Source organism: Geotrypetes seraphini, chromosome 3 (assembly GCF_902459505.1).
Source record: "Geotrypetes seraphini chromosome 3, aGeoSer1.1, whole genome shotgun sequence".
NCBI classification, from domain to species: domain Eukaryota; kingdom Metazoa; phylum Chordata; class Amphibia; order Gymnophiona; family Dermophiidae; genus Geotrypetes; species Geotrypetes seraphini.
In genome coordinates, this window is record NC_047086.1 from 407,455,097 (window position 1) to 407,477,850 (window position 22,754).

Genomic DNA, 22,754 nt, shown 5'->3' on the forward strand with positions numbered 1-22,754 from the left:
TCTAAATAGCATGCGCTAAATTGCCACGTGCGCTAGTTGCTACCGCCTCCTTTTGAGCAGGCAGTAGATTTTCGGCTAACTCGCGCTAATCCGGTGCATGTGCTAAAACCGCTAGCATGGCTTTGTAAAAGGAGCCCTAAGTGTCCTGTGATTAGACATAACCGTATGCCTGTAAACTTGAATTGTTGCTGTTAAATAGAATACAAGTGTTTTACGTAGTAATACAGTAAATGACAGCAGATAAGACCTGCATGGTCCATCCAGTCTGCCCCTATGATCAATGCAATGTTGAATCAATAATCTAGTAATTTATTCATTTTACTTGCTAAGTTCCTCTTTAACAAGCATGTCAAATGCCAATGTAATCCAATAAGTCATAACTAGTCACCAACTTTCTCCCACAATCTCATCGGTGCCGAGCAGTCGCCTATCTAAGCCAGTCGAAAACGATACAACGTATGAGTATAACCAGTTTCTTATTATACTTACTAGATACAATTCGGACGCCTTTGGTACCCAACACAAGTTCGCACCTCTAGTCATAACGCACCATTTTCCCCTACTAATACTAGCAGTGAATCGGACGATAATACCTACATGCCATTAGTCTTGTATTAACTTGCTTGGTGAGCCTAACAGGAAATATAGGTTTATGTTACACTTGCTGTATTAATTTGTGCAATTATTCTGTGTCTGGTAAGTTAATATTTAAAAAAAGATATTGATTTTTATTGAAAGGGTTTTTAAAAAAATGTTAACGATTACTCATTTATTTCAGCTCTTTGTATTCAGTTTGTCTTTATCAAAACCAAGTGGTAGTAAAACTAAACAAAAAGTTTCTGATGAACATCGAAATTTCCATGAAAAGTAGGAAATGGAGTATTTTTGCTCTAAAGTAAAAGATAAAATAATTTGCTTGATAAGTAATAACGCTATCAGTATGCCAAAGTTATATAACATTAAACGACACTATGAACAGCATAAATCAAAATATGACAATTATGAAGGATTAATGAGACAAAGAAAGTTGAAAGAGCTCAAATTGGGACTGAAAAAACAGCTCATGTTTACTAAAGTATCACAAGAAAGTAAAATGGCAGGGCATGCAAGCTATGACTTGTTGCAGTTGATAGCTAAACCTTTTACCGAAGGTGATTTAATCAAGAAATGTCTAATTAAAGCTGCAGAAATTTTGTCCTGGAAGGTGTGAAGGTTTTTCAAACTATCTCTGTCTCAAAATACAGTTGCAAAAAGAATTACTGATTTGACCGGCAATTTAAGTAATCAGATCAAAGCAAAACCATCTAGTTTCGAAGCTTTTTCCATTGTCTGTGATGAGAGTACGGACATTGGGGATGTAGCTCAATTAGCTGTGTTTCTTTGTGCTTGTGACATGAATTTCAACATTTTTGAGGAATTATTGGAACTAGTATTGATGCGTGGTACTACAATGAGACATGATATATTCAATTGTGTTTATGAACTTCTGCAAAAATACAATTTACCTCTGTCAAAACTAACTTCTATAGCTACAGATGGAACTCCTTCAATGCCCTGAAAATCCAGCAATTTGGTGACATTACTGTGAAACAAAAAAAGTGAAACTTGTGACGTATTCAAGATTCATCATACACATTGCAATTATACATCAAGAAGTATTATGCACAAAGGTAATAAAGATGGAAAATGTGTTGACATTTGTAAATTTAAAAAAAAAGATCAATTTCATAAGATCTTGAGGCTTAAATCAGTGACAATTCTCTGCTTTAAGTGAATTAGAAAGCGACTATTCTACTTTACCATGGCATGTTGGCTATCCTTCTCAAAGGTCCTTAAACAATTCTGGGACTTTAAAGAAGAAGACGATCTAAACACTCCAGCAAACTTTGACTCGCAGACCGAGTGTTGCCTCGGTAAACAAGCACTTACGTGTCTATATTTCCTCTCTGTGTATTCAGCGGCGGCACCAGTAGAAACTGCAGGGCACAGAAGGCAAAGGCTGCTGAGGACAGGGCCTGGCACAGCTGCAGAGGCACCCGAGCGGCACATGGGGGGGGGGGAGTGGAGAGCGCAGGGAGGAAGGGATGGAGGCAAGGCCAGCCCGAACTGCTGCTGTCACCGGAAAATGAAAGGCCGGGTCAGAGCACGCTGTGGGTGCCCACACGGCCGGCCCCCCCCTCAGTGAACGCTGCCGAGCTACCGTCTGTCCACGTGAGGCCACTGGGAGCTGCTGCCAAGCTGTTACAATATGTGGAGATACCAGCACCACCTCAAACATTGCCGGAGTCTGAGAACGCCAGGACAGTTGCAAGGATGCCTGTCCTCCTGCCAGCTGTGTGCGTGCCTATTCAGCCGCTTCCCACCCAACTGCAGGGCACTGGCAACCAAAAGAGAACTCAGGGCTGCTGCCGTTTCACCATAAACAGGGCAATCCTGCGCTTTCCTGAACTCAGGCGGGTGTTGGGTTGCTAAAAAGGCTTCCGCTGACAATAAAGGACCCCGCTGGAGAACCTGTGGTGGTTAGAGGCAGAGACGCTGGCAGCCAGCTAGTGGGTGACGCTTCACGGAGGACTGCTAATTCCTGGACTGCAGGAGACAGTGATGCTGGCACTCCACCATGCCACACACAATGGAGCCCCCGACACTAGAGAGGCTGGAAGTGAAGGAAGTGAGTCAGGCAATGAGGGAGGTACAGTAGTTGGTCTCTTTTGGCTAAGGAATTGGGTTTAATTTCCTCTGCAGCTCCTTGTGACTCTGGGCAAAGTCACTTAACCCTCCCTCTTCTGTGTTTACTTACTATCCGTACCACTTTTTGGGATGTGGAACGAATCGTCCGAGTTTCCATTATTTTCTATGGGGACATGTGCTTTGGATTAAGAGCATGCTTCTGGAATGAATTATGCTTACAAACCAAGGTACCACTGTATACCAGTTTTTAAGAACTAAAAATCAAGACACAAGGTTGTTTTCTGATCCAGTATGGTTACAAGATTTATCCTTCATGGTTGTTAAAGATTTAATGGATAGAGATTTCATAGTAGACATTCAGAATATATCTAAAAAAGGGGCAATCTTGGATCCAAAATGGATGCTGTCTATACGTCTGGGTGACACGCATCCGACCAGTGCTCTCTGGTTACCTGCTTTCTTTGCTGGCAAAAGGCAGTTTCTAGCTTAACTTTGTTTCTTAAACGCGATGCCGAAGAGGGAGAGGCCAGAGTGCTGCTGGCACCTTGTGGCGCTCTGGAGTGCCGATGCTCAGCAACATCGAAGAGCTGCTCAGGCAAATGCAGGGAGCTGCGCCGATAACTCTGGATGTTAGCCCGCTGAGGATCCTGGGTGTGGGTGAGACTGGAGGGATCTCTCTAGGGCCTTATACCACCCTCAGTCCGGAGATTAGAGCACCGCCTCCTCCACCCCAGACTACCAGTTCTTGGCTTTGTAACTTTGTTTAGTTTAATTTGCTTTCTGTACAAGTTGTACTTGATACTATATTTGAAATCAATAAAAATAATAATTAACTTTTTAAAAAAAGGGGAAGTCTTGCTAATAGGTGATTTTAACATGCCGGATGTTGATTGGGGTATTCCTATTGCAAGGTCTTCTAGAAGTAGGGAGATTCTGGATTCTCTACAAGGAGAACTGTTCCAGCAGTTGGTAATGGAACCCACACAGGATGGGGTCATAGTGGACTTAGTGCTTACAAACAGGGAAAGTGTTTCTCATTCCAATCTTCCTCACATACACACCAACCAACCCACACCTCACTGAAGACAACAAAACAGAAACAAAAAGCCATCATCTTGTTACTCTTGATCCTAACAAACCGGAAAGCAAAAGGAAACTATAACTCTCCAATTCCAGAGAACTCAATTTGTAAGGAGAACCCAGATACCAGAGCAATAGTAGAAGAAAGACAGTCCAATCTTGGACCTAACCATAAAAGTTTAGTTTTAGTTGTATTAAGCTTCATCTGGACAGATGAAGCCGAGGCTTGAAATTTGGAAATACAATGATTTACTTTGCAAACTAGATTGGTAATATCCGGATCAATCTCAATCAGTATAAAGATATCATCAGCATAAGTAAATAATGTTTCCCAAGCTGACAGTTTAAAGGTGTTCTATGTGGTCATATAGAGATTGAATAAAATTGGAGAGAGTGGGAAGCCTTGAGGAACCCCCACAAGGAGACTGCCAGGAATTGGAGATATCGCCTTTAATATTCACTGAATAGGAACGATGCATAAGAAATTTGGAGAACCAGTCCAAAACAACCTGATGGAGATCTATATCTGAAAGTAGTTGAAGTAGAATATCATGATGTACTATATCGAACGTTGCAGATAAATCGAGCTGGAGTAGAATAGAACATTTATTTTGAAGACGAATTTGTTGAATTTTGGAGAGAAGAGAGATCAATAAGATTTCAGTGCTAAAGTTAGAACGAAACCCATGTTGAAACAGTTGAAGCAAAGAAAATTTCTCTAGATAGCCAGTAAGATAACAGCTATAATTGACTCCAACATTTTTGTCAATAAAGGTATATTAGCAATTGGTCAGTAGTGAGAGGGGACTGTAGGATCTAAATCTGCTTTTTTTAGAAGAGGAATAAGTGTTATTTGTCCCATGAATTGTGAAAAATAACCATTTTCCAAAGAGAAATTAAGTAAAATGGTTAACCATGTTATAGCTTGCGAAGGAATATTAAGAAACAAATATGACGGAAAAGGGACTAGTGACAGGCAACCAGTGTAGCTGTTTCAACACTGGAGAAATATGTTGATAACAAAATCCCGGTAATCATTCTGGCAGCTGTATTCTGTACCGCATGTATCTTAGATTTCACCATATCCAAAAACAATGCATTACAAAAATTCAATTTTGCAATGACAAGGCTTTTGTATTACACTAATTGGAAATCTACAACCTACAGCAATGGCTACATTGTAATGCACACATAATACAAGGGCTGGTCACTACTAAGACCCCCTGGTAATTTTCCCAGCGTAGTATTGAATTCAATTGACCCTCAGAAATGCCACCAGCCACTCAAATATGTTTCATAGTGGTTGGATTTATACATTATATCCTCACTGGACCATTTTAATTTTGTTTTGTTTTTAAATTTGTGAATATCTTAGTTTTTCATAAAGTGCAACAGTGCCAAAGTAAAACTTATTGTAGATAAGAGCTAATACTTAGCTTAGCTATACTGATCCATTCTAAGGGATCTTTATAGACTTTTTCAACTATATAGTTTGCATACATTGTAATGCATGCACAACCATAAAATAAAATACACATAATATGCAAAGGTATGTAAAATTATACTAAATCATATAAATAATTAAGTTTGTATCTAAACGTATATAAAATCATATCAATACACTTCAAAACATATGTAAGATCAGCTCCCCAAAAGTTAAGAATTTTTTTTTTATAATATAAAGGATGGAAAATAACCTGCGAGTACTTGAAGGACCTGTATAATCCAATGTGTAAGGATCCTTTAATTGCATTTTGAAAAAAAATGTTGGCCATAAAAGATTTTTGTAGAAATCGTTCTCAGTTACAATATGAATGGTTAATATGATGTGTCAACAAAAGACCTGAATAGGTAAGAGTGCTATATAAAAGAGAGGAGCCAAATGAGAAGTCTGAAAAGATGGCAGCTTTTTAAATAGTGCTGTGTATGAGAGGAAGCCAGCTGAGAAGTCTAAAAAAAGAAAATGCCAGCTGTTCAAATGATTTGCTTTAGGAAAAACATGTAGACAGGGAATCGTTTCAAAAAAGCGCCAATTATATATTTATTAAAAGATTGTTGGTGAATCACACTATCATATGTTGATACACGAACAGTTCCTTATAAGTATTGTGACGAACTTGTAGTGCATTTCGGAGATTCACTGGTGTGCTACCAAACGCTATTTTTGCAGGCTTCTTTTTGTGATATTTTTCTTTTTACCTTTATTACCATGGACCCCTGATGAAGGTTGTCCGAAACACGGACCGTGTTGGGTCCCCCGTCTGGTAAAAGGTTTTTAGTTAAGATTTATTTGTCAAAATAAAATTTGCCTGCACCGTGTACAAGTCTGCAGTTTTGGTTTGTTTGCTCTGGTCTGTTTTTTCACTGCAGACGAAGTTGGACCTCTGGTTCTTTTGTTGTTTTGTTGCTTTACAAAACCTTAAGAAATACTTAAGAGACTTACTAGTGAGTCACTGTGCCATATATTTACAAAAGAACGGTGCCATATAAGTGTAAGTTAGTAAACAGGTGTCCAGTGCTAGAGAATCACGGAGGTCATCAAAAGACCAGAGAAATCACGGTATTAAACAATACAGTACTAGAACTTTTAAAAGTCCAGCGGAGACTAGTACTAAATCATTTTTTGATTTGTTTGTACAGACTCCTAAGGAGGTACAAGCTTATGTACCAAAACGCTTGCAGCTGATAAAGGATACTCAGGACCGTAAAGTTGATCCTCAAGAGACAATTTGAAACTTTGGCTCTAGGGATTAAGGCGACAGCCTCAGATTCCTTTGTGCCACATGCTTGCCACACCCAACTGGCTCAAGTCCTGGCTTTGGAGGACAACAGAGTCACAAATGTTCCTATTCTTAAAAATTCCACATTGGGATCAATTTAATAAACTATATACAAAATATGCAAAATCGTATTGTTCACTAGATATCTGTCCTTTGGTGATTATAAAATCAGCTCCTATTAGTTTCAAAAAGGAACTTTATTATACAGAGGAGAATGAATCTCAATCTCTCATTACTAACTATAGACCAATTGCAGGTATTCCATTTTTTGTAAAACTGATGTAAGGTCTAGTTAATATAGAATTGATGAACTATCTGGATCGATTTTCTATCTTATAAGATTCTCAATCTGGTTTCTTTACCCTCCATAGTATGGAAACAGTTTTAGCTTCTTTACTGGAGTACCTTCATATATTATTCAATTTAGGCAAGAGTTCACTAGTTTTACAGTTTGAGTTGAGTGGTGCATTCAATCTCGTGAATCATGAAATTTTGATGATTAATTGCCTAGATGTAATTGGTATATTGGGGCATGTTCTTCACTGGTTCCAAGGGTTTTTGAAATATCAAACTTATCAGGTTTGTAGTGATGAACAATATTAACAAATGAAATAACATAAGTGGAGTCCCACAGGGTTCTCTTTCTCCCTCATTATTTAATGTTTGTTATCTCTGGGCAATAAACTGACAACTTTAGGCCTAAAATTATATTGTTATGCGGACAATATAACTTTAGTAGTCCCAATTTCCTCTAATATCTGATTCTCAACATTTTTAATCATCTATAATTACGTTAGGAATTTAGATTAAAATTAAGTTCTAATAAAACTAAATTTTACTTGGCTAGTCCAGCTAACAAGATTAAAGAGAATTATCCCAGGACAAGCAGGCATGATATTCTCACATGTGGGTGACGTCATCTACGGAGCCCCAGCGCGGACAGCTTTTCAAGCAAACTTGATTGAAGTTTCAAGTTTGCTACACTGCACCACGCATGTGCATGCCTTCTTGCCCACTAGAGGGCGCATCCCACCTCGTGGTCCTCAGTTCAGTCTTTTCCGCGGAGCCAGAAGCCCTGTGGAAATTGTGCTCTCTTCGATTTTGCTTTCTGACACCGCGGCTGAGTGTTTCTTTCTCGGTCACTGTGCTTAATTTGTTTTTTTATTTGTTTGTGTATCAGTTTTCGTAGGAAAAAAAAAAAAGATTTTCCGTTCAGCTCCGGGGGCTCCCGGTAGCCGTGGCCGCGGGACCTCGTTCGTTCCCGGCCGTTTTTTGTGTCCATGTCCCGTCCCTTGACGGGCTTTAAAAAGTGCACCCGGTGCGATCGGCTCCTTTCGATCACCGATCCCCACCGGTGGTGCTTACTTTGTCTGGGCCCTGAGCACCCAATCGATTCCTGTACTCGGTGCTCTACTTTTCAAACCAGGGCCCTCCGCCGCCGTCGTGCTCGGATGGCGGAGCTCTTTGTGGTGGACACCGGGGCGGGGAAGGCCTCGACGTCGGCTTCGGCCCCGGCCTTGACCTCGGCCTCGTCGCCCTCGACCTCGCCCCGACAGCCCGCTTCGTCGAAGCTGGTCTCCTCGACCTCGAAGCCGACGAAGGGTAAGTCCTCACTTCCGTCTTCTCTTCCAGCGAAGAAGCCATCCTCAGGATCATCGACGGGGGCGGGTGGGTCGTCCTCGGCCCCGCCCCGAGCGTCGAAGTCGGGTGCCCCGCGGGAATACTCGAGACCGAGGTCGCCCTCGAGGGAGCACCCGCCGGCCCCGGATCTACCTGCCATGATGGCGGTACCGGCCTTTCAGGACTTACTCAGTGCGCTCATTACCTCGGAGCTGTCCGGCGCCCTCGCGCACCTCCAGCCGCCTTCGGAGGCCCCCGCGTCGGCGGCCTCAGTCTCGGTACCCTCGACTTCGGCCCCCGGGATGGCTTCGGCCTCGGCCCCGGCCTTGGCCTCGACCTCGGCTGACCACCCTGACCGGAGCGTGCGGCCTCGGGACAAGGGGCGGAGGGTTCGGAGGATCTCTTCTTCTTCGTCCTCGTCGAGGTCCTCCAGGGGCTCCTCGCCCTCGGGTCGGCCTCGGGCGAAGCGTCGGTCGAGGAAGCCCAAACGTCAACGGGTCTCTCCTCGACGACGCGGTCGCTCCTCGCCGACCGGGGCCGAGACCCTTCGGGTCTCCGAGCTTCGCCTCGATAATCCGAGGCTTCTCCGCTCCTCCGAGGTTGAGTACTCGAGGGACTCTTCGCCGAGACGGAGGGGGCGTGCCTCGGTCCCTCATACCCCGGGGACTTCCCGCAGGGGTTCCTCGGGGCATGGCCGGTCCCCGACCCCGTCGAGGTCGCTTGGTGCGGCCTCTTGGGGTTCGGGTTCGGGCACGGGGAAGGAACCTCGTTATTCCCGTGAGGCTTCCCCTTCCTTCTTGGCGACGAGGGCTTCTCATTCTCCCTCGCCTCCTTCGAAGCCCTCCTCCTTTTCAAGATTTGTGCTTGATATGGGGAGGGCTTTAGACCTTGATCTGGCGGCTGGGTCTCAATACACGAAGGAATTTTTGGAGGAGCAGGATTTGCCCTCTCCTCCCAGAGAGACCCCCCGGCTGCCTCTTAACAAGGTTCTACACCAGACCTTTCTGAGGAACTTGGACTCCCCTCTTACAGTCACAGCTGTTCCGTCTAAGATGGAGTCTAAATACCGCACAGTCCCCTGCAAGGGATTCGATAAAGCCCAGTTGTCTCACCAGTCGTTGCTGGTGGAGTCGGCATTGAAGAAGTCACAGCCTTCTCGGGTCTCTGCGGCGGTCCCCCCCGGGCGGGAGGGGCGGACCCTGGACAAGTTTGGTCGTCGCCTCTATTCCAACTCCTCTATTCCAACTCCAACGCCAGGGTCCTTAATTAAGCATTCACCTTCTCCTCCTATTTAAGGCAGATGGTGAAGGCATTGCCCAGGTATTATGGAGTCATGCCTGATTCACATAAGGAGGATTTTGGAGCCTTTATGGCCAATTTATCCCAGCTGCGCCTCTACCTTTTTCACGCAGTCTACGATGCCTTTGAGTTGGCCTTTCGCGTATCCGCCTTTGCGGTGGCGATGCGCCGTCTCGCATGGCTCCGTACTTTGGATATGGACCCGAACTTGCAGGAACGTCTGGCCATCCTCCCCTGTGTTGGCTCCGAGTTGTTCGACGAGTCCTTGGAGGCGGCGACCAAACGCTTGTCCGAACATGAGCACTCTATTGCCTCATTGGTCCGTCCTAAACCCCGGGCTCCGCCGCAGAAGCCGTTTAGACCTCCTCTGCGGCGGTACCCCCAGAAGTCGACGCCGGCCTTCTCAGCAGCAGGGCAGAGCGTCCCAACCAAAGCCTCAGGCGCAAGGAGCGTCTAAACCCGCTCCGTCTTTTTGACGTGATGCGCGGTTGGGGGCGGGCCCCCTCCGCACTGTCGAAGGACCCCCTTCCTATCGGGGGCCGATTGCAGGCCTTCCTTCTAGCCTGGGCCGAGATCACATCGGACGCATGGGTGCTCCGGATCATCTCCGAGGGTTACTCACTAAACTTTTTAGCCATGCCGCCGGAACATCCGCCGGGGGCTTCTCTTGGCTGTCGAGACCTGCTTCCTCTTCTTTTATCGGAAGCCCAATCCTTGTTGAGCCTTCGGGCAGTGGAGCCTGTTCCCCCGAACCAAAGGGGACGGGGGTTCTACTCCCGGTACTTTTTGGTCCCGAAGAAGACAGGGGACTTACGCCCGATTCTGGACCTCCGGAAGCTCAACAAGTTTCTTGTCCGGGAGAAGTTCCGTATATTATCCCTCCCAGTCCTGTACCCTCTGTTAGAATCGGGGGACTGGATGTGCTCCCTGGACCTAAAGGAAGCATATACTCATGTTCCGGTGCATCCCGCCTTCCGCCAGTACTTACGGTTCCAGGTGGGGGAGTTGCACCTCCAATATCGAGTCCTTCCCTGGCCTCATCTCCTCGGGTCTTTACGAAGTGTATGGTGGTGGTCGCGGCTGCCCTAAGATCCCAGGGGCTGCAGGTCTTCCCCTACCTGGACGATTGGCTGATCAAGGCTTCATCCCGGGAGGGGGTTATCTCAGCGACCCGACAGACTATCATTTTTCTCCAACGTCTGGGGTTCGAGGTAAATTTTCCCAAATCGCAGTTGTGCCCGGCTCAATCCCTTCAGTTTATCGGGGCCGTGCTGGACACAGTTCGCCTTCGTGCTTTCCTGCCCTCGTCGAGACTGGAGGCTCTGCTTCGCCTGGCCCGTCAGATTCTACGGCAGCGCTCCGTCTCTGCTCACCGGCTGATGATTCTTCTCGGCCACATGGCTTCGACAGTTCATGTCACGCCGTTTGCCCGATTGCATCTGAGACTTCCTCAGTGGACCTTGGCTTCCCAATGGCGTCAGGATCGAGACCCGCTCTCCCTTCCTGTAACGGTCACTCCTTCCTTGAGAAGATCGCTCCGTTGGTGGACCAACTCTTCCAATCTTTCCGGGGGTTTGCTCTTTCTAGTCCCTCCACATCGCAAGGTCCTGACCACGGACTCTTCGGAGTACACGTGGGGGGCTCACCTCGACGGTCTGCGGACTCAAGCGCTATTGTCGGCGAAGGACCGTCTTTGTCACATCAATGTGTTGGAGCTTCGGGCCATTTTTCTGGCAGCTCGAGCATTCTGTCATCTGCTGCGCGATCAGGTAGTCCTGGTACGGACGGACAACCAAGTGGCAATGTATTATGTGAACAAGCAAGGGGGGACAGGCTCTTGGTCCCTGTGCCGGGAAGCCTTGCGCCTTTGGGAATGGGCGACCTCCCAGAACATCTTCCTGCGAGCGGTTTACATTCAGGGAGAAAAGAATTGTCTCGCCGACAAACTCAGTCGCCTTCTTCAGCCGCACGAGTGGTCGCTAAACTCACAAGTTCTGCGCGAGGTCTTCGACCGCTGGGGGACTCCTCAGGTGGATCTGTTTGCCTCCCTGGAGACTTGCAAACTGCCCCTCTATTGTTCCCGGGTATACTCCCAGGACCGTCTCGAGGCAGATGCCTTCCTTCTCGACTGGGGAGGGAGATTCCTTTATGCGTTTCCTCCTTTTCCTCTGATCTTGAGGACGTTGGTTCACCTCGGGTCATCCAGAGCCACTATGATTCTCATCGCACCTCGTTGGCCTCGTCAGCACTGGTTTTCCCTGCTCCTTCGACTCAGTGCCAGGGAGCCTCTTCTTCTGCCGGTTTTTCCCTCTCTGCTGTCTCAGAGTCGGGGTTCGCTGTTGCATCCCAATCTTCAGTCATTGCATCTGACGGCTTGGTTCCTTTCCCCCTGACTTCGGCGGTCAGGGAGGTGTTGGAAGCCTCGCGCAAGGCCTCGACTCGTCTTTGTTATTCCCAGAAGTGGACCAGATTTTCATCCTGGTGTACCTCGCACCATCTGGATCCGAGTTTGGTTCCGGTGGCCACGGTTCTGGAATATTTGTTGCATTTGTCCAAGTCTGGGCTGAAGACGACTTCCATCCGGGTGCATCTCAGTGCTATTGCTGCTTTCCATCGGCATCTGGAGGGACGTTCTCTCTCTCTTCATCTTCTGGTGGTTCGTTTCATGAGGGGTTTGGTTAATGTTAATCCTCCTCTGAAACCTCCTCCGGTAGTTTGGGATCTTAATGTGGTCTTGGCTCAGCTGATGAAGCCTCCTTTTGAGCTGATTGACAAGTCTCTCCTTAAGTTTCTCACTTGGAAGGTGGTCTTTTTACTTGCGCTCACGTCTGCTCGTCGGATTAGTGAGCTCCAGGCTTTGGTTGCGGACCCGCCCTTTACTGTGTTCCATCATGACAAGGTGGTTCTTCGCACGCATCCTAAATTTCTACCTAAGGTTGTGTCTGATTTCCACCTCAATCAGTCTATTGTTCTTCCGGTGTTCTTCCCGAAGCCCCACTCTCATCCTGGGGAGGCGGCGCTTCACACGCTGGACTGTAAGAGGGCGTTGGCTTTTTATCTCCAACGTACCAAGTCTCATCGGAAGGTTCCTCAATTGTTTTTGTCCTTTGATCCTAATCGGCTGGGACATCCTATTTCCAAGCGCACCTTGTCCAACTGGCTAGCGGCTTGTATTTCTTTTTGCTACACTCAGGCTGGTCTCACGCTCCATGGTCGAGTCACGGGGCATAAAGTCCGGGCGATGGCAGCTTCTGTTGCTTTCCTCCGGTCTACTCCTGTGGAGGACATATGTAAAGCTGCCACTTGGTCTTCGGTTCATACGTTCACCTCACACTACTGTCTGGACACTTTGTCCAGAAGCGACGGCCGGTTTGGCCAGTCGGTGTTACGTAATCTGTTTTCCTAAATTGCCATCCTCACACCTGCCCTTTTTTGGTTGGCTTAGAGGTCACCCACATGTGAGAATATCATGCCTGCTTGTCCTGGGATAAAGCACAGTTACTTACCGTAACAGGTGTTATCCAGGGACAGCAGGCATATATTCTCACAACCCGCCCTCCTCCCCGGGGATGGCTTCTTTGCTGGTTATGGAACTGAGGACCACGAGGTGGGATGCGCCCTCTAGTGGGCAAGAAGGCATGCACATGCGTGGTGCAGTGTAGCAAACTTGAAACTTCAATCAAGTTTGCTTGAAAAGCTGTCCGCGCTGGGGCTCCGTAGATGATGTCACCCACATGTGAGAATATATGCCTGCTGTCCCTGGATAACACCTGTTACGGTAAGTAACTGTACTTTCTCTGATGATGAATGGAATTACTTATTCAGTTAGTCCAGTTATTAAAATCTTAGGAGTGTATGTAGACCGAAATTTGTCACTTGATGATCTACTCAATTCTTTGGTAAATAAAAGTTTTTTCATATTGTGGGAGCTTCACATAATTAAATCTTATTTTGATTTCTTGTCTTTTTAGACAACTGTTTGGTTTTGAGCACTTTAGACTATTGTAACATCATTTATTTAACTTATTAGGATGCAAATCAATTCAAAATACGGCAGTGCGTATAATTTTTATTTGAAAAAATCAGAACACGTAACACCATAACAAAAATTTATATAGTCAAAGTGAGTGATTTTTAAATTTTCTTGTATTTGTTATAAACCATTAAATGGTCTTATACCAAGTTATCTTTTAGATCACTTTGAGTTAGCTGAAAATAAGACGTTCCCTACACAATATAGCTCTATTTTCTCTCCCTTCAGTAAAAGGTTGCGTATATAAAAGATTTTTTAATAGAACATCATTCCAGGCAGATATATGGAACAAAAGTTTTAGTAGTTTGATTTTAAATTCTTATTATCAGGCTTTTAGAAGATGATTAAAAACCTAACTATTTGATAAATATGTATAATTTAGATAAAATCCCTAATATTATATTTCTTTAAATTATGCAGAATGTTTTGAATTTGTGATGTAAATTCAGTGTTGTACAGTTCTCATTTTTTTATTATAAACCGCATTGAACCGTGAGGTATTGTGGTGTATAAATGTATTATTATTATGATGTCAGCAGAGGCACTGCTTATGTTCTTATGTCTATGCTCTTTGTCCGGTGGATGCTCTGGATCAGACAGTGGGCAAGAGATTTAGCCTCTAAAGCAGTGTATCGCAAACTGTGTGCCTCCTGAGATTTCAGGTGTGCCACAACACACTGGCGAGGAGGAGAGTCATCCACACCGGCTGACTGCCTACAGGATGTGCCTTTCGTAATGAGAGACACGTCCTATAGGCAGTCAACCGGAGTGGACGACTCCTCCTGGACATCTCCTCCTCCTCTCCCCACACCTCCTGGATCCCTCCACCGAAGAGGGTCATAAGGACATAAGAACATAAGCAGTGCCTCTGCTGAGTCAGACCAGAGGTCCATCATGCCCAGCAGTCCGCTCACGCGGTGGCCCATCAGGTCCAGGACCTGTATAGTAATCCTCTATCTATACCCTTCTATCCCCTTTTCCTTCAGGAAATTATCTTATCCCTTCTTGAACCCCAAAACCTTACTCTGTCCTATCACACCCTCTGGAAGGGCATTCCAGGTGTCCACCACCCTTTGGGTGAAGAAGAACTTCCTAGCATTGGTTCTGAATCTGTCCCCTCTTCATTTTTCCAAATGCCCTCTCGTTCTTGTAGTTTTCGAACGTTTGAAGAATCTGTCCCTCTCCACTTTCTCCATGCCCTTCATGATCTTGTAAGTCTCTATCATGTACCCTCTAAGTCTCCGCTTCTCCAGGGAAAAGAGCCCCAGTTTCTCTAATCTTTCAGCATATGAAAGGTTTTCCATACCTTTTATCAATCGTGTCACTCTTTTCTGAACCCTCTCGAGTATTGCAATATCCTTCTTAAGGTATGGCGACCAATATTGGACGCAGTACTCCAGAAGCTGATTAGCCTTCGTGCATTCATGTGATTTCATCACGTTAATATAAGAATTGCCACCGCTGGGCCAGACCAGTGGTCCATCGTGCCCAGCAGTCTGCTCACGCGGCGGCCCTATGATCAAATATCAGTGCCCTGAGACTAGCCCTACCTGAGCACGTCCCGGTTCAGCAGGAACTTGTCTAACTTTGTGTTGAATCCCTTGAGGGTGCTTTCCCCTATGACAGACTCTGGAAGAGCGTTCTAGTTTTCTACCAGTCTCTGGGTGAAGAAGAACTTCCTTACGTTTGTACGGAATCTATCCCCTTTCAATTTTAGAGAGTGCCCTCTCGTTCTCCCTACCTTGGAGAGGGTGAACAACCTGTCCTTATCAACTGAGTCTATTCCCTTCAGTAATGTGAATGTTTCGATTATGTCCCCTCTCAATCTCCTCTGTTTGAGGGAGAAAAGTCCCAGTTTCTCTAATCTTTCAATGTACGGCAACTCCTCCAGCCCCTTAATTATCTTAGTCGCTCTTCTCTGGACCCTTTCGAGTAGTACCATGTTCTTCTTTATGTTCAGCGACCAGTGCTGGATGCAGTACTCCAGGTGAGGGCGCACCATGGCCCGGTACAGTGGCATGATAATCTTCTCCGATCTGTTCGTGATACCCTTCTTTATCATTCCTAGCATTCTGTTCGCCCTTTTCGCTGCCGCCGCACATTGCATGGACGGCTTCATTGACTTGTCGATCATAATTCCCAAGTCTTTTTCCTGTGAGGTCTCTCCAAGTACTGCCTCGGACATCCTGTATTTATGCATGAGATTTTTGTTACCTACATGCATCACTTTACACTTATCCATGTTGAACCTAATCTGCCATGTTGATGCCCATTCCTCGAGCCTGATTATGTCACGTTGCAGATCTTCGCAATCCCCCTGTGTCTTCACTACTCTGAATAACTTCGTATCATCCGCAAATTTAATCACTTTACTCGTACCAATGTCCAGATCGTTTATAAAGATGTTGAAGAGCAAGGCTCCAAGCATCGAGCCCTGCGGCACCCCACTGGTGACGCTCTTCCAGTCCGAGTATTGTCCATTTACCCCCACTCTCTGTTTCCTATGCTCCAGCCAGTTTTTAATCCACGTGAGTATTTTACCCTCGATTCTGTGGCTCGCAATTTTCCAAAGTAGTCATTCATGCAGAGCCTTGTCAAATGCCTTCTGGAAATCCAGATATACAATGTCGACAGGATCGTCCTTGTCTATCTGTTTGTTTACACCCTCAAAGAAGTGCAGCAAGTTCGTCAAACACGATCTGCCTTTGCTAAAACCGTGCTGACTGGTCCTCATCAGCCTGTGTCCGTCAAGGTGATCAATGATGATGTCTGGGTGCCTTCCAGTTGGGGTACTGGATTTAGTGTGCCGCCAACCGGAACGTTTGTGAGACACTGCTCTAAAGAAACACTAAGTAGGCTTCCCTTTCAGAGGCAGATGTTATTTGGCAATAGTTTGGATGACCTGATGGGCCGTCGCCCTAAGGCCTTGACAGGAGGCTAAGCAATGCAGAGGTCCTTTTGTGGGTCATGGGAGAGGGTCAGCAGGGGCAAGAGACAGCAAGCCTTCAAGAAAGCACAATGACTACAGGACATGAGCCAAGCCCCTCCAGATAGAGGGCAGGCTGTTTGGCCTATTGGTCGGTCTGGGCTCAGATTGACACAGATTGTTGGGTCCTGGAAGATGTTGGAGAAGGTTTCAAAATTGAGTTCTATGTTTCCCGGACCTTTTTGTAGATTTTCCAGCCGGCCAAAGAGGGCCCTCAGAATCCTGGCCACAGTGCAAAGGCTATTGGATCTTTGTGCCATAGAGCCAGTCCTGGACAAAGAATTGAGCTCAGGCAGATACTCCATATACTTTATCGTACCAAAGGCTCAGACTGGAGGTCAATTCTGGTCTTCCCAGTCAGTCAATACTGCACTTGACAGTACTATGTTTCTGCATGGAGACCGTTTGGTGAGTCATATCAGCAGTGGCGCCAGGGAAATTTCTTGCCATTTTCGATTTGATGGAAGCCTTCCCATTTTTGTGGCCTACTGGAGGTGCTTGCTGTTTCCTGTGCTGGAGCAGTATTTCCTGTTCTCTGCGTTTCCCTTCGACCTAGCAACGGCACATCGCACCTTTACCAAGTTCATTGTGGTGGTAGCACACTTCCAAGGCAGGGATCCATGTGCACCCATGTTTGGATGATGTGTTAATCAGAACCCTGTCCAGAGAGGAAGGCAAATGGACAGTTTCAAGAGTGGTCCAACTCTTCCAGGACCTGAGATGGAAAGACAGTTTCAAGACGAGTTAGCGGGAGCTGACCCAGTGCCTGGAGTACCTGGGAGTTTGTTAGACATGGTTTTGGGTCAGGTTTTTTTCTTCCAGAGCCTCACAGACTGAACCTCCAGAAGCAGTTTTCAGACCTGCTACAGAGTCAACTCCCATGGCATGGCATTATTCAGGTCTTAGGGTTGATGGCAGCAGCCATAGAGGTAGTAGCCCCTTGGTTGAGAGCGTACAAGAAATCTCCAAGACTCACTCCTCTTGCTGATTGTCTCAGTAGGACTCACTTTCAGCACAGCTTCCATGGTTACCAGAAGTGAGGAACAGCCTGCGGTGGTGGCTGCAGACAGCTTCTCTCTCATGGGGCGTGCCTGTCCATTTCCTCCTGGGAAATACTAATGACCAATGCCAGACTTTATGGTTGGAGTGGTTATTGCAACAGCCAACCAGTTCAGGGTCATTGGTCACTGGCACTGCAAAAGTGGTTCATAAATCACCTAGAACTCTGAGCCATTCGACTAGTACTTCAGGCACTGGAGAAGTCTCTGGAAGGCAAGGCAGTTGGGGTCTTCTGGGATATTGAGACAGTGGTGTCCTATGTTAACAAGAGGCACCAGAAGTGCCCCATTATGCCTAGAAGCTCAACTCCTCTTCCAAAGGGAGGAAGCTCATTTGTAGGTGCTGTCAATTGCGTACTTAGCGGGAATGGAAAATGTGCAGACCATTTTGTCAGCCAGCTACTGTCGACTCAGGGGAATGGTCTCTGTCTCTTCAGGTATTCAGTTCCATTGTTTGGTGGTGTGGGTGTCCACAGATGAATCTGATGGCCTTGGGAGTAACCACAAAATAATTTTATTCTTTATAATTTTCCACTATTTTGCCTGTCACTGAAGTCAGGCTTACCCACATGTAATTTCATGGATTTTCCTTTGGAACCCTTTTAAAAAATTGGCATTATGTTGGCTGCCTCCAATCTTCAGGTTCTATGGATGATTTTAATGACAGGGTACAGATCACTAACAGCAGATAAGTAATTTCATGATTGAATACTTTCAGTACCCTGAGATGTATACCATTCAATCCAGGTAGTTTAACTTGTCAGTTTGACTCAGTACATCTTCCAGGTTCATCAAGATTTTTGTTTTGCGTCGTCACCCTTGAAAATATATCTGGTATAAGTAGATCTATGTAAGATCACCCATTTTGCTTCCTATTTTCTTCATTTGGATCCTTTTCCATTCTTTGAAGGATGTTATTTTGGCTCTCATAGCTTCTTTTACTTTACCTTTTAACCATGCTAACTGTTTACTCTTCTTTCTACCTTTTAATATGTGACATACATCTTGTCTGGGCTTCCATGATAGTATTTTTAAATGTCCATGCCTGATTTTAAAGTCCTAACTAAACTAAACCTTAAGTTTATATACCGCATCACCTCCACGGAAGTGGAGCTCGACACAGTTTACAGGAATTAAAAACAAAGAAAGGAACTACAATGGAAGGGAGAAGGGCTTGGTGAACAGGAAGGGAAGAGGGGACTTAGAATAATGGAGAGGGAGGGTGTAGTTACATTTTGGAGAAAAGCCAGGTTTTCAGATGTTTTCTGAAATGTTGGAGGGAGGTCGAACTCCGAAGATGGGCCGTAAAGCTGTTCCACAGCTCGGTGATCCTGAAGAGGAGGGATGTACCAAGTTTTCCTGTATGGGAAATGCCAATTAGAGAAGGGAAGGATAGTTTGAATTTCTGAGTGGATCTGGTGGAGTGAGTACTCGAGAGCCAAGATAGTGGGAAGAGGGGAGGAATATGGCATATCCATTTGGCTTCTTTTAATGATTTTTCCTAATTTTATCATAGTCACCCTTTTGAAAATTAAATTACATTACACTAGGGATTTCTATTCCGCCATTACCTTGCAGTTCAAGGTGGATCTGTTACGGTAGATTTTCTTAGTAACTTTGCTCCAGATAGTTCAAATTTGACCATGCTATTACCGCTTCCCAGCAGACCCAACAATATTACCTTGACTTGGCTTGCTTGGCTTTTAGTGATTTCAGATGTTTTAATTTTCTTTTTTAATTAATACTGTGAAATCTAGTGATTGAAGTGTTAATGGTTCCTATGCGTAGTCTTCCAAACTTTTCTGACTCAATTATGTTCAATAACAAACTATCCAATCAATAACACCGCTCAACATTAGCTTTAGAAAGCTATAAGGGATTTCAGATTCCACAATTTCATTCAAAATTGATAACGATGGTAAATCTTCATTATTTCCTTTGTAATATTGCTGGTATCTATTCTTTCATATTTTCATATTTACTTTTATGTTCTTATATATATAAACATATTATTTCAATGCCTTATTATTTCCATATAACTTATCTTTTCTCTTTGCTGGTTCCCCTTCCTGACACGTTTCGCCAATCTTTCTCAAGGTCGGGGGGAACTTTACTTAAGGTTGAACTTTCCCATTTGCTAATTCCCCTTCCCGACGCGTAAGTTCATAAGTTCATGTAATCCTTTTTCTTCTTCTCTACCCACTATTTTAAGTTCTTGTAAACCGTCAAGCTCCATTCTCATGGAGATGATGCGGTATATAAACTTAAGGTTTAGATTAGATTAGATTAGATTAGATATATATAAGAACATAAAAGTAAATATGAAAATATGAAAGAATAGATACCAGCAATGTTGCAAAGGGAATAATGAAGATTACCATCATTATCAATTTTGAATGAAATTGTGGAATCTGAAATCCCTTATAGCTTTCTAAAGCTGATGTTGAACGGTGTTATTGATTGGATCCTATGCGTAGTGCCAGCTAGTGACGAAACAGGGTGTTGCCATGGATGGTGGCACCATGTGATCTGTCTCTTGACAGTCATCTAATAGTTTCATTATATTGGTTTCATTGTATTACTAAAGCAACATGTTTTTGGTACTGCACCTTGAAAACCACTTTTTTTTCTGCTCTCCAAAAGCTAGATGCACTAAACAAGATTGGTAAGACTGCGTGGGTCTACTCCGATCTGATTCTAAAAGCAATTGATGCACTAAAAATTTTGTATGAAAATGATTTGCACAGAGGTTCGTTGTAATCCCTGACTCACACATGCGCAGAACCAAGCCTTATGCCAGAAAACCTTGCCCCGTCTTTTTTTTTTTTAAATGGGCATAGATCACACACCCCCCTCCCCTGATGACGGCTCTCTCCGATGAATTGGCACTCCCCCCCACCCCTGCCCCAGTGAAAATTGGCAGGAGGGATGCCCACTCCCTTCTGCCAGTGGAGGCCTCCTCACCACCAAAAAAGGGAGGGGCCTTAGGTGTCTGAGCCAATCGGGGCCTAAGGCTCTACCCTCTGTAGAAGCCTCTTGTGAAAGGCCTTAGGCGGAAAAAGGTACCGCAGGGAGTTAGGGGAAGCATCTGGTGGCAGGAGGGAGTGGGCATCATTCCTGCCTTTTTAGGTTTTAGGGGGTTTAAGGAGGAGTGGTGCCTCCATTGACAGGAGAGAGTGAGCAACCCTCCTGCCAATTTTCTCGTGTGTGTGAGGAGTTGCCATGGCAGGAGGGGAGTGGGCATCCGTTTTGCAACTTTTTCTTGTGGCGGAGGTAGGTGGGGTTGCCATGGCAGTGGGCCTACCTCCTGCTGTTTTTGCTGGCACATGCACAGGGAGGAAAGGGTAGTTGGTTGCTGGTGCCATTATGTTGGGGAGGGCCGTCATTGGTGGAGGTGGGTGCTGCTTTTTTTTTTTTTTTAATAGGGCAGATATTGTGCAAGTATAACATACACAGCATCTGTGCCCATTTAAAAAATAAAATAAAAAGGCTAAACTGTGGTTAGATAGGTAAGTTACTAGTCTTGACCAGCTGCTTTTTTTGATCGCTAAAAGTGATCACTTCTTTTTTTGTGCATCGAGAAGTCATGTTAGAGCATCAATCGCTCTGCTAGTTTACATGGCATCTCAATATTAAGGAGCTTATTTGCATGGTCGGATCGGAGAATGAGCTATTGTGCAGAAAACTACACGGTTAGCCGTTTTCTGCATCGGGTCAGTAAAGGTGATCATCGCTAAACCAGTCAAAGCTGCTTTAGCCGAGCACTGACTTTAGTACATCTGGCCTGAAGTCATATGCAGTAAGGTCTGCACAAAAGTGGAGATCTTACTGCATATGACTTGGAGTGCCACATGCTTTCTTCATTCGATTTCACAAAGGTTCTTTTTTCTCCTCTCACTTTAAGAGCTGCTTATTAGCACTTGTGCCCCTTTTTTAGTTTTTTGAATCATTTTAAAGTTGGTCTTTATTTGCTTTTGCAGTGAACAAAGTATTTGCCAGGCACGAGCTGCAGTGATGATCTATGATGATGCAAATAAGAAGTGGATACCTGCTGGAGGTTCAACTGGATTCAGCCGAGTTCATATATATCACCATACAGGCAACAATACATTTAGAGTCGTGGGTAGGAAGATCCAGGATCATCAGGTAAGAACATTTTGTCTGCCTTTTTTAGTCATTAGATGAAATATTTTGAATTATAAAATTATAGTTAGTGAAATAGGCCAGAGATTTGGTTTGCTTTGTCTTTCCTCAAAAGGTATCCTTTGACCCTGTTTAAAAACATTTTTGTACAGGAACATCGAAACATGATGGCAGATAAAGGCCAAATGGCCCATCTAGTCTACCATCTGTAGTAACCGTTTTCTCTTCCTCTCTCTCTAAGAGATCCCACGCTTTCTTGACTTCAGCCAGTCTGTCTCCACCACCTCTTGGGTGTCCAAATAAAATTATTAGGAATCACTTTCGACAGTAAGCTCAATTATCATCTTCATATCAGCACAGTGGTTCAGCGCTGTTTTTACCGGCTACGGATGATTAGGTCTATATCCAAATTGTTAGAGTCTAGTTCTCTGAATATCTTGATCCACTCTCTCATGATTTCCTGTATTGATTACTACAATGCGCTCTATAAGGACATAACTAAAAAAGAAATAAGAAGACTCCAAATTATACAGAACACTGCATTGAAGATCATATTTAATGCAAAGACCATGTTACTCCCCTCCTTTATAAAGCTCATTGGTTGCCGGTAGAACATAGAATCACATACAAAGTTCTTTTACTAACCTTTAAAACTAGACAAAATAGTCAACCAGAATTTATCAATAAGCTTCTTATTCCCTATAGTTCTTCTAACACTCTAAGATCTTCTTCTAAAAATCTTTAATCTGTTCCATCTCTGAAGTTTATCAAAACAATGAGGTCTACTATTTTCTCTGTCAGCGCTCCATTTCTTTGGAATAATATTCCGGTCCACTTACGGGAAGAATCAATTCTTCACCATTTTAAGACAAACTTAAAAACATTTCTTTTTCTTGATGCTTTCGAGACCTAAATGCCCTTTTTAGGACTATATAGTTTTATTCTACTTTTAGACACCCTCCCTTTTGTTTTTTTCCCTATATATTCTCTTTTTTACTTGATAAATTGTAGTTCTATCCTTCGTCCCTTTTTTGTTTGTTTGTTTTTGTATTGTTTTTAAATGTTTT

The 22,754-nt window shown here is 44.7% G+C and overlaps 1 protein-coding gene across 4 annotated transcripts in view; it reads left to right on the top strand.

The window, feature by feature from the left end:
• ENAH (ENAH actin regulator) overlaps positions 1 to 22,754 on the top strand; it is a 274,229-nt gene that overhangs the window by 29,504 nt on the left and 221,971 nt on the right. For all 4 annotated transcript variants that reach the window (XM_033936563.1, XM_033936559.1, XM_033936560.1 and 1 more), the window contains exon 2: positions 21,525 to 21,690. In XM_033936563.1, coding sequence (XP_033792454.1) covers positions 21,525 to 21,690 — 166 coding nt within the window. The remainder of the gene's footprint in view (positions 1 to 21,524; positions 21,691 to 22,754) is intronic.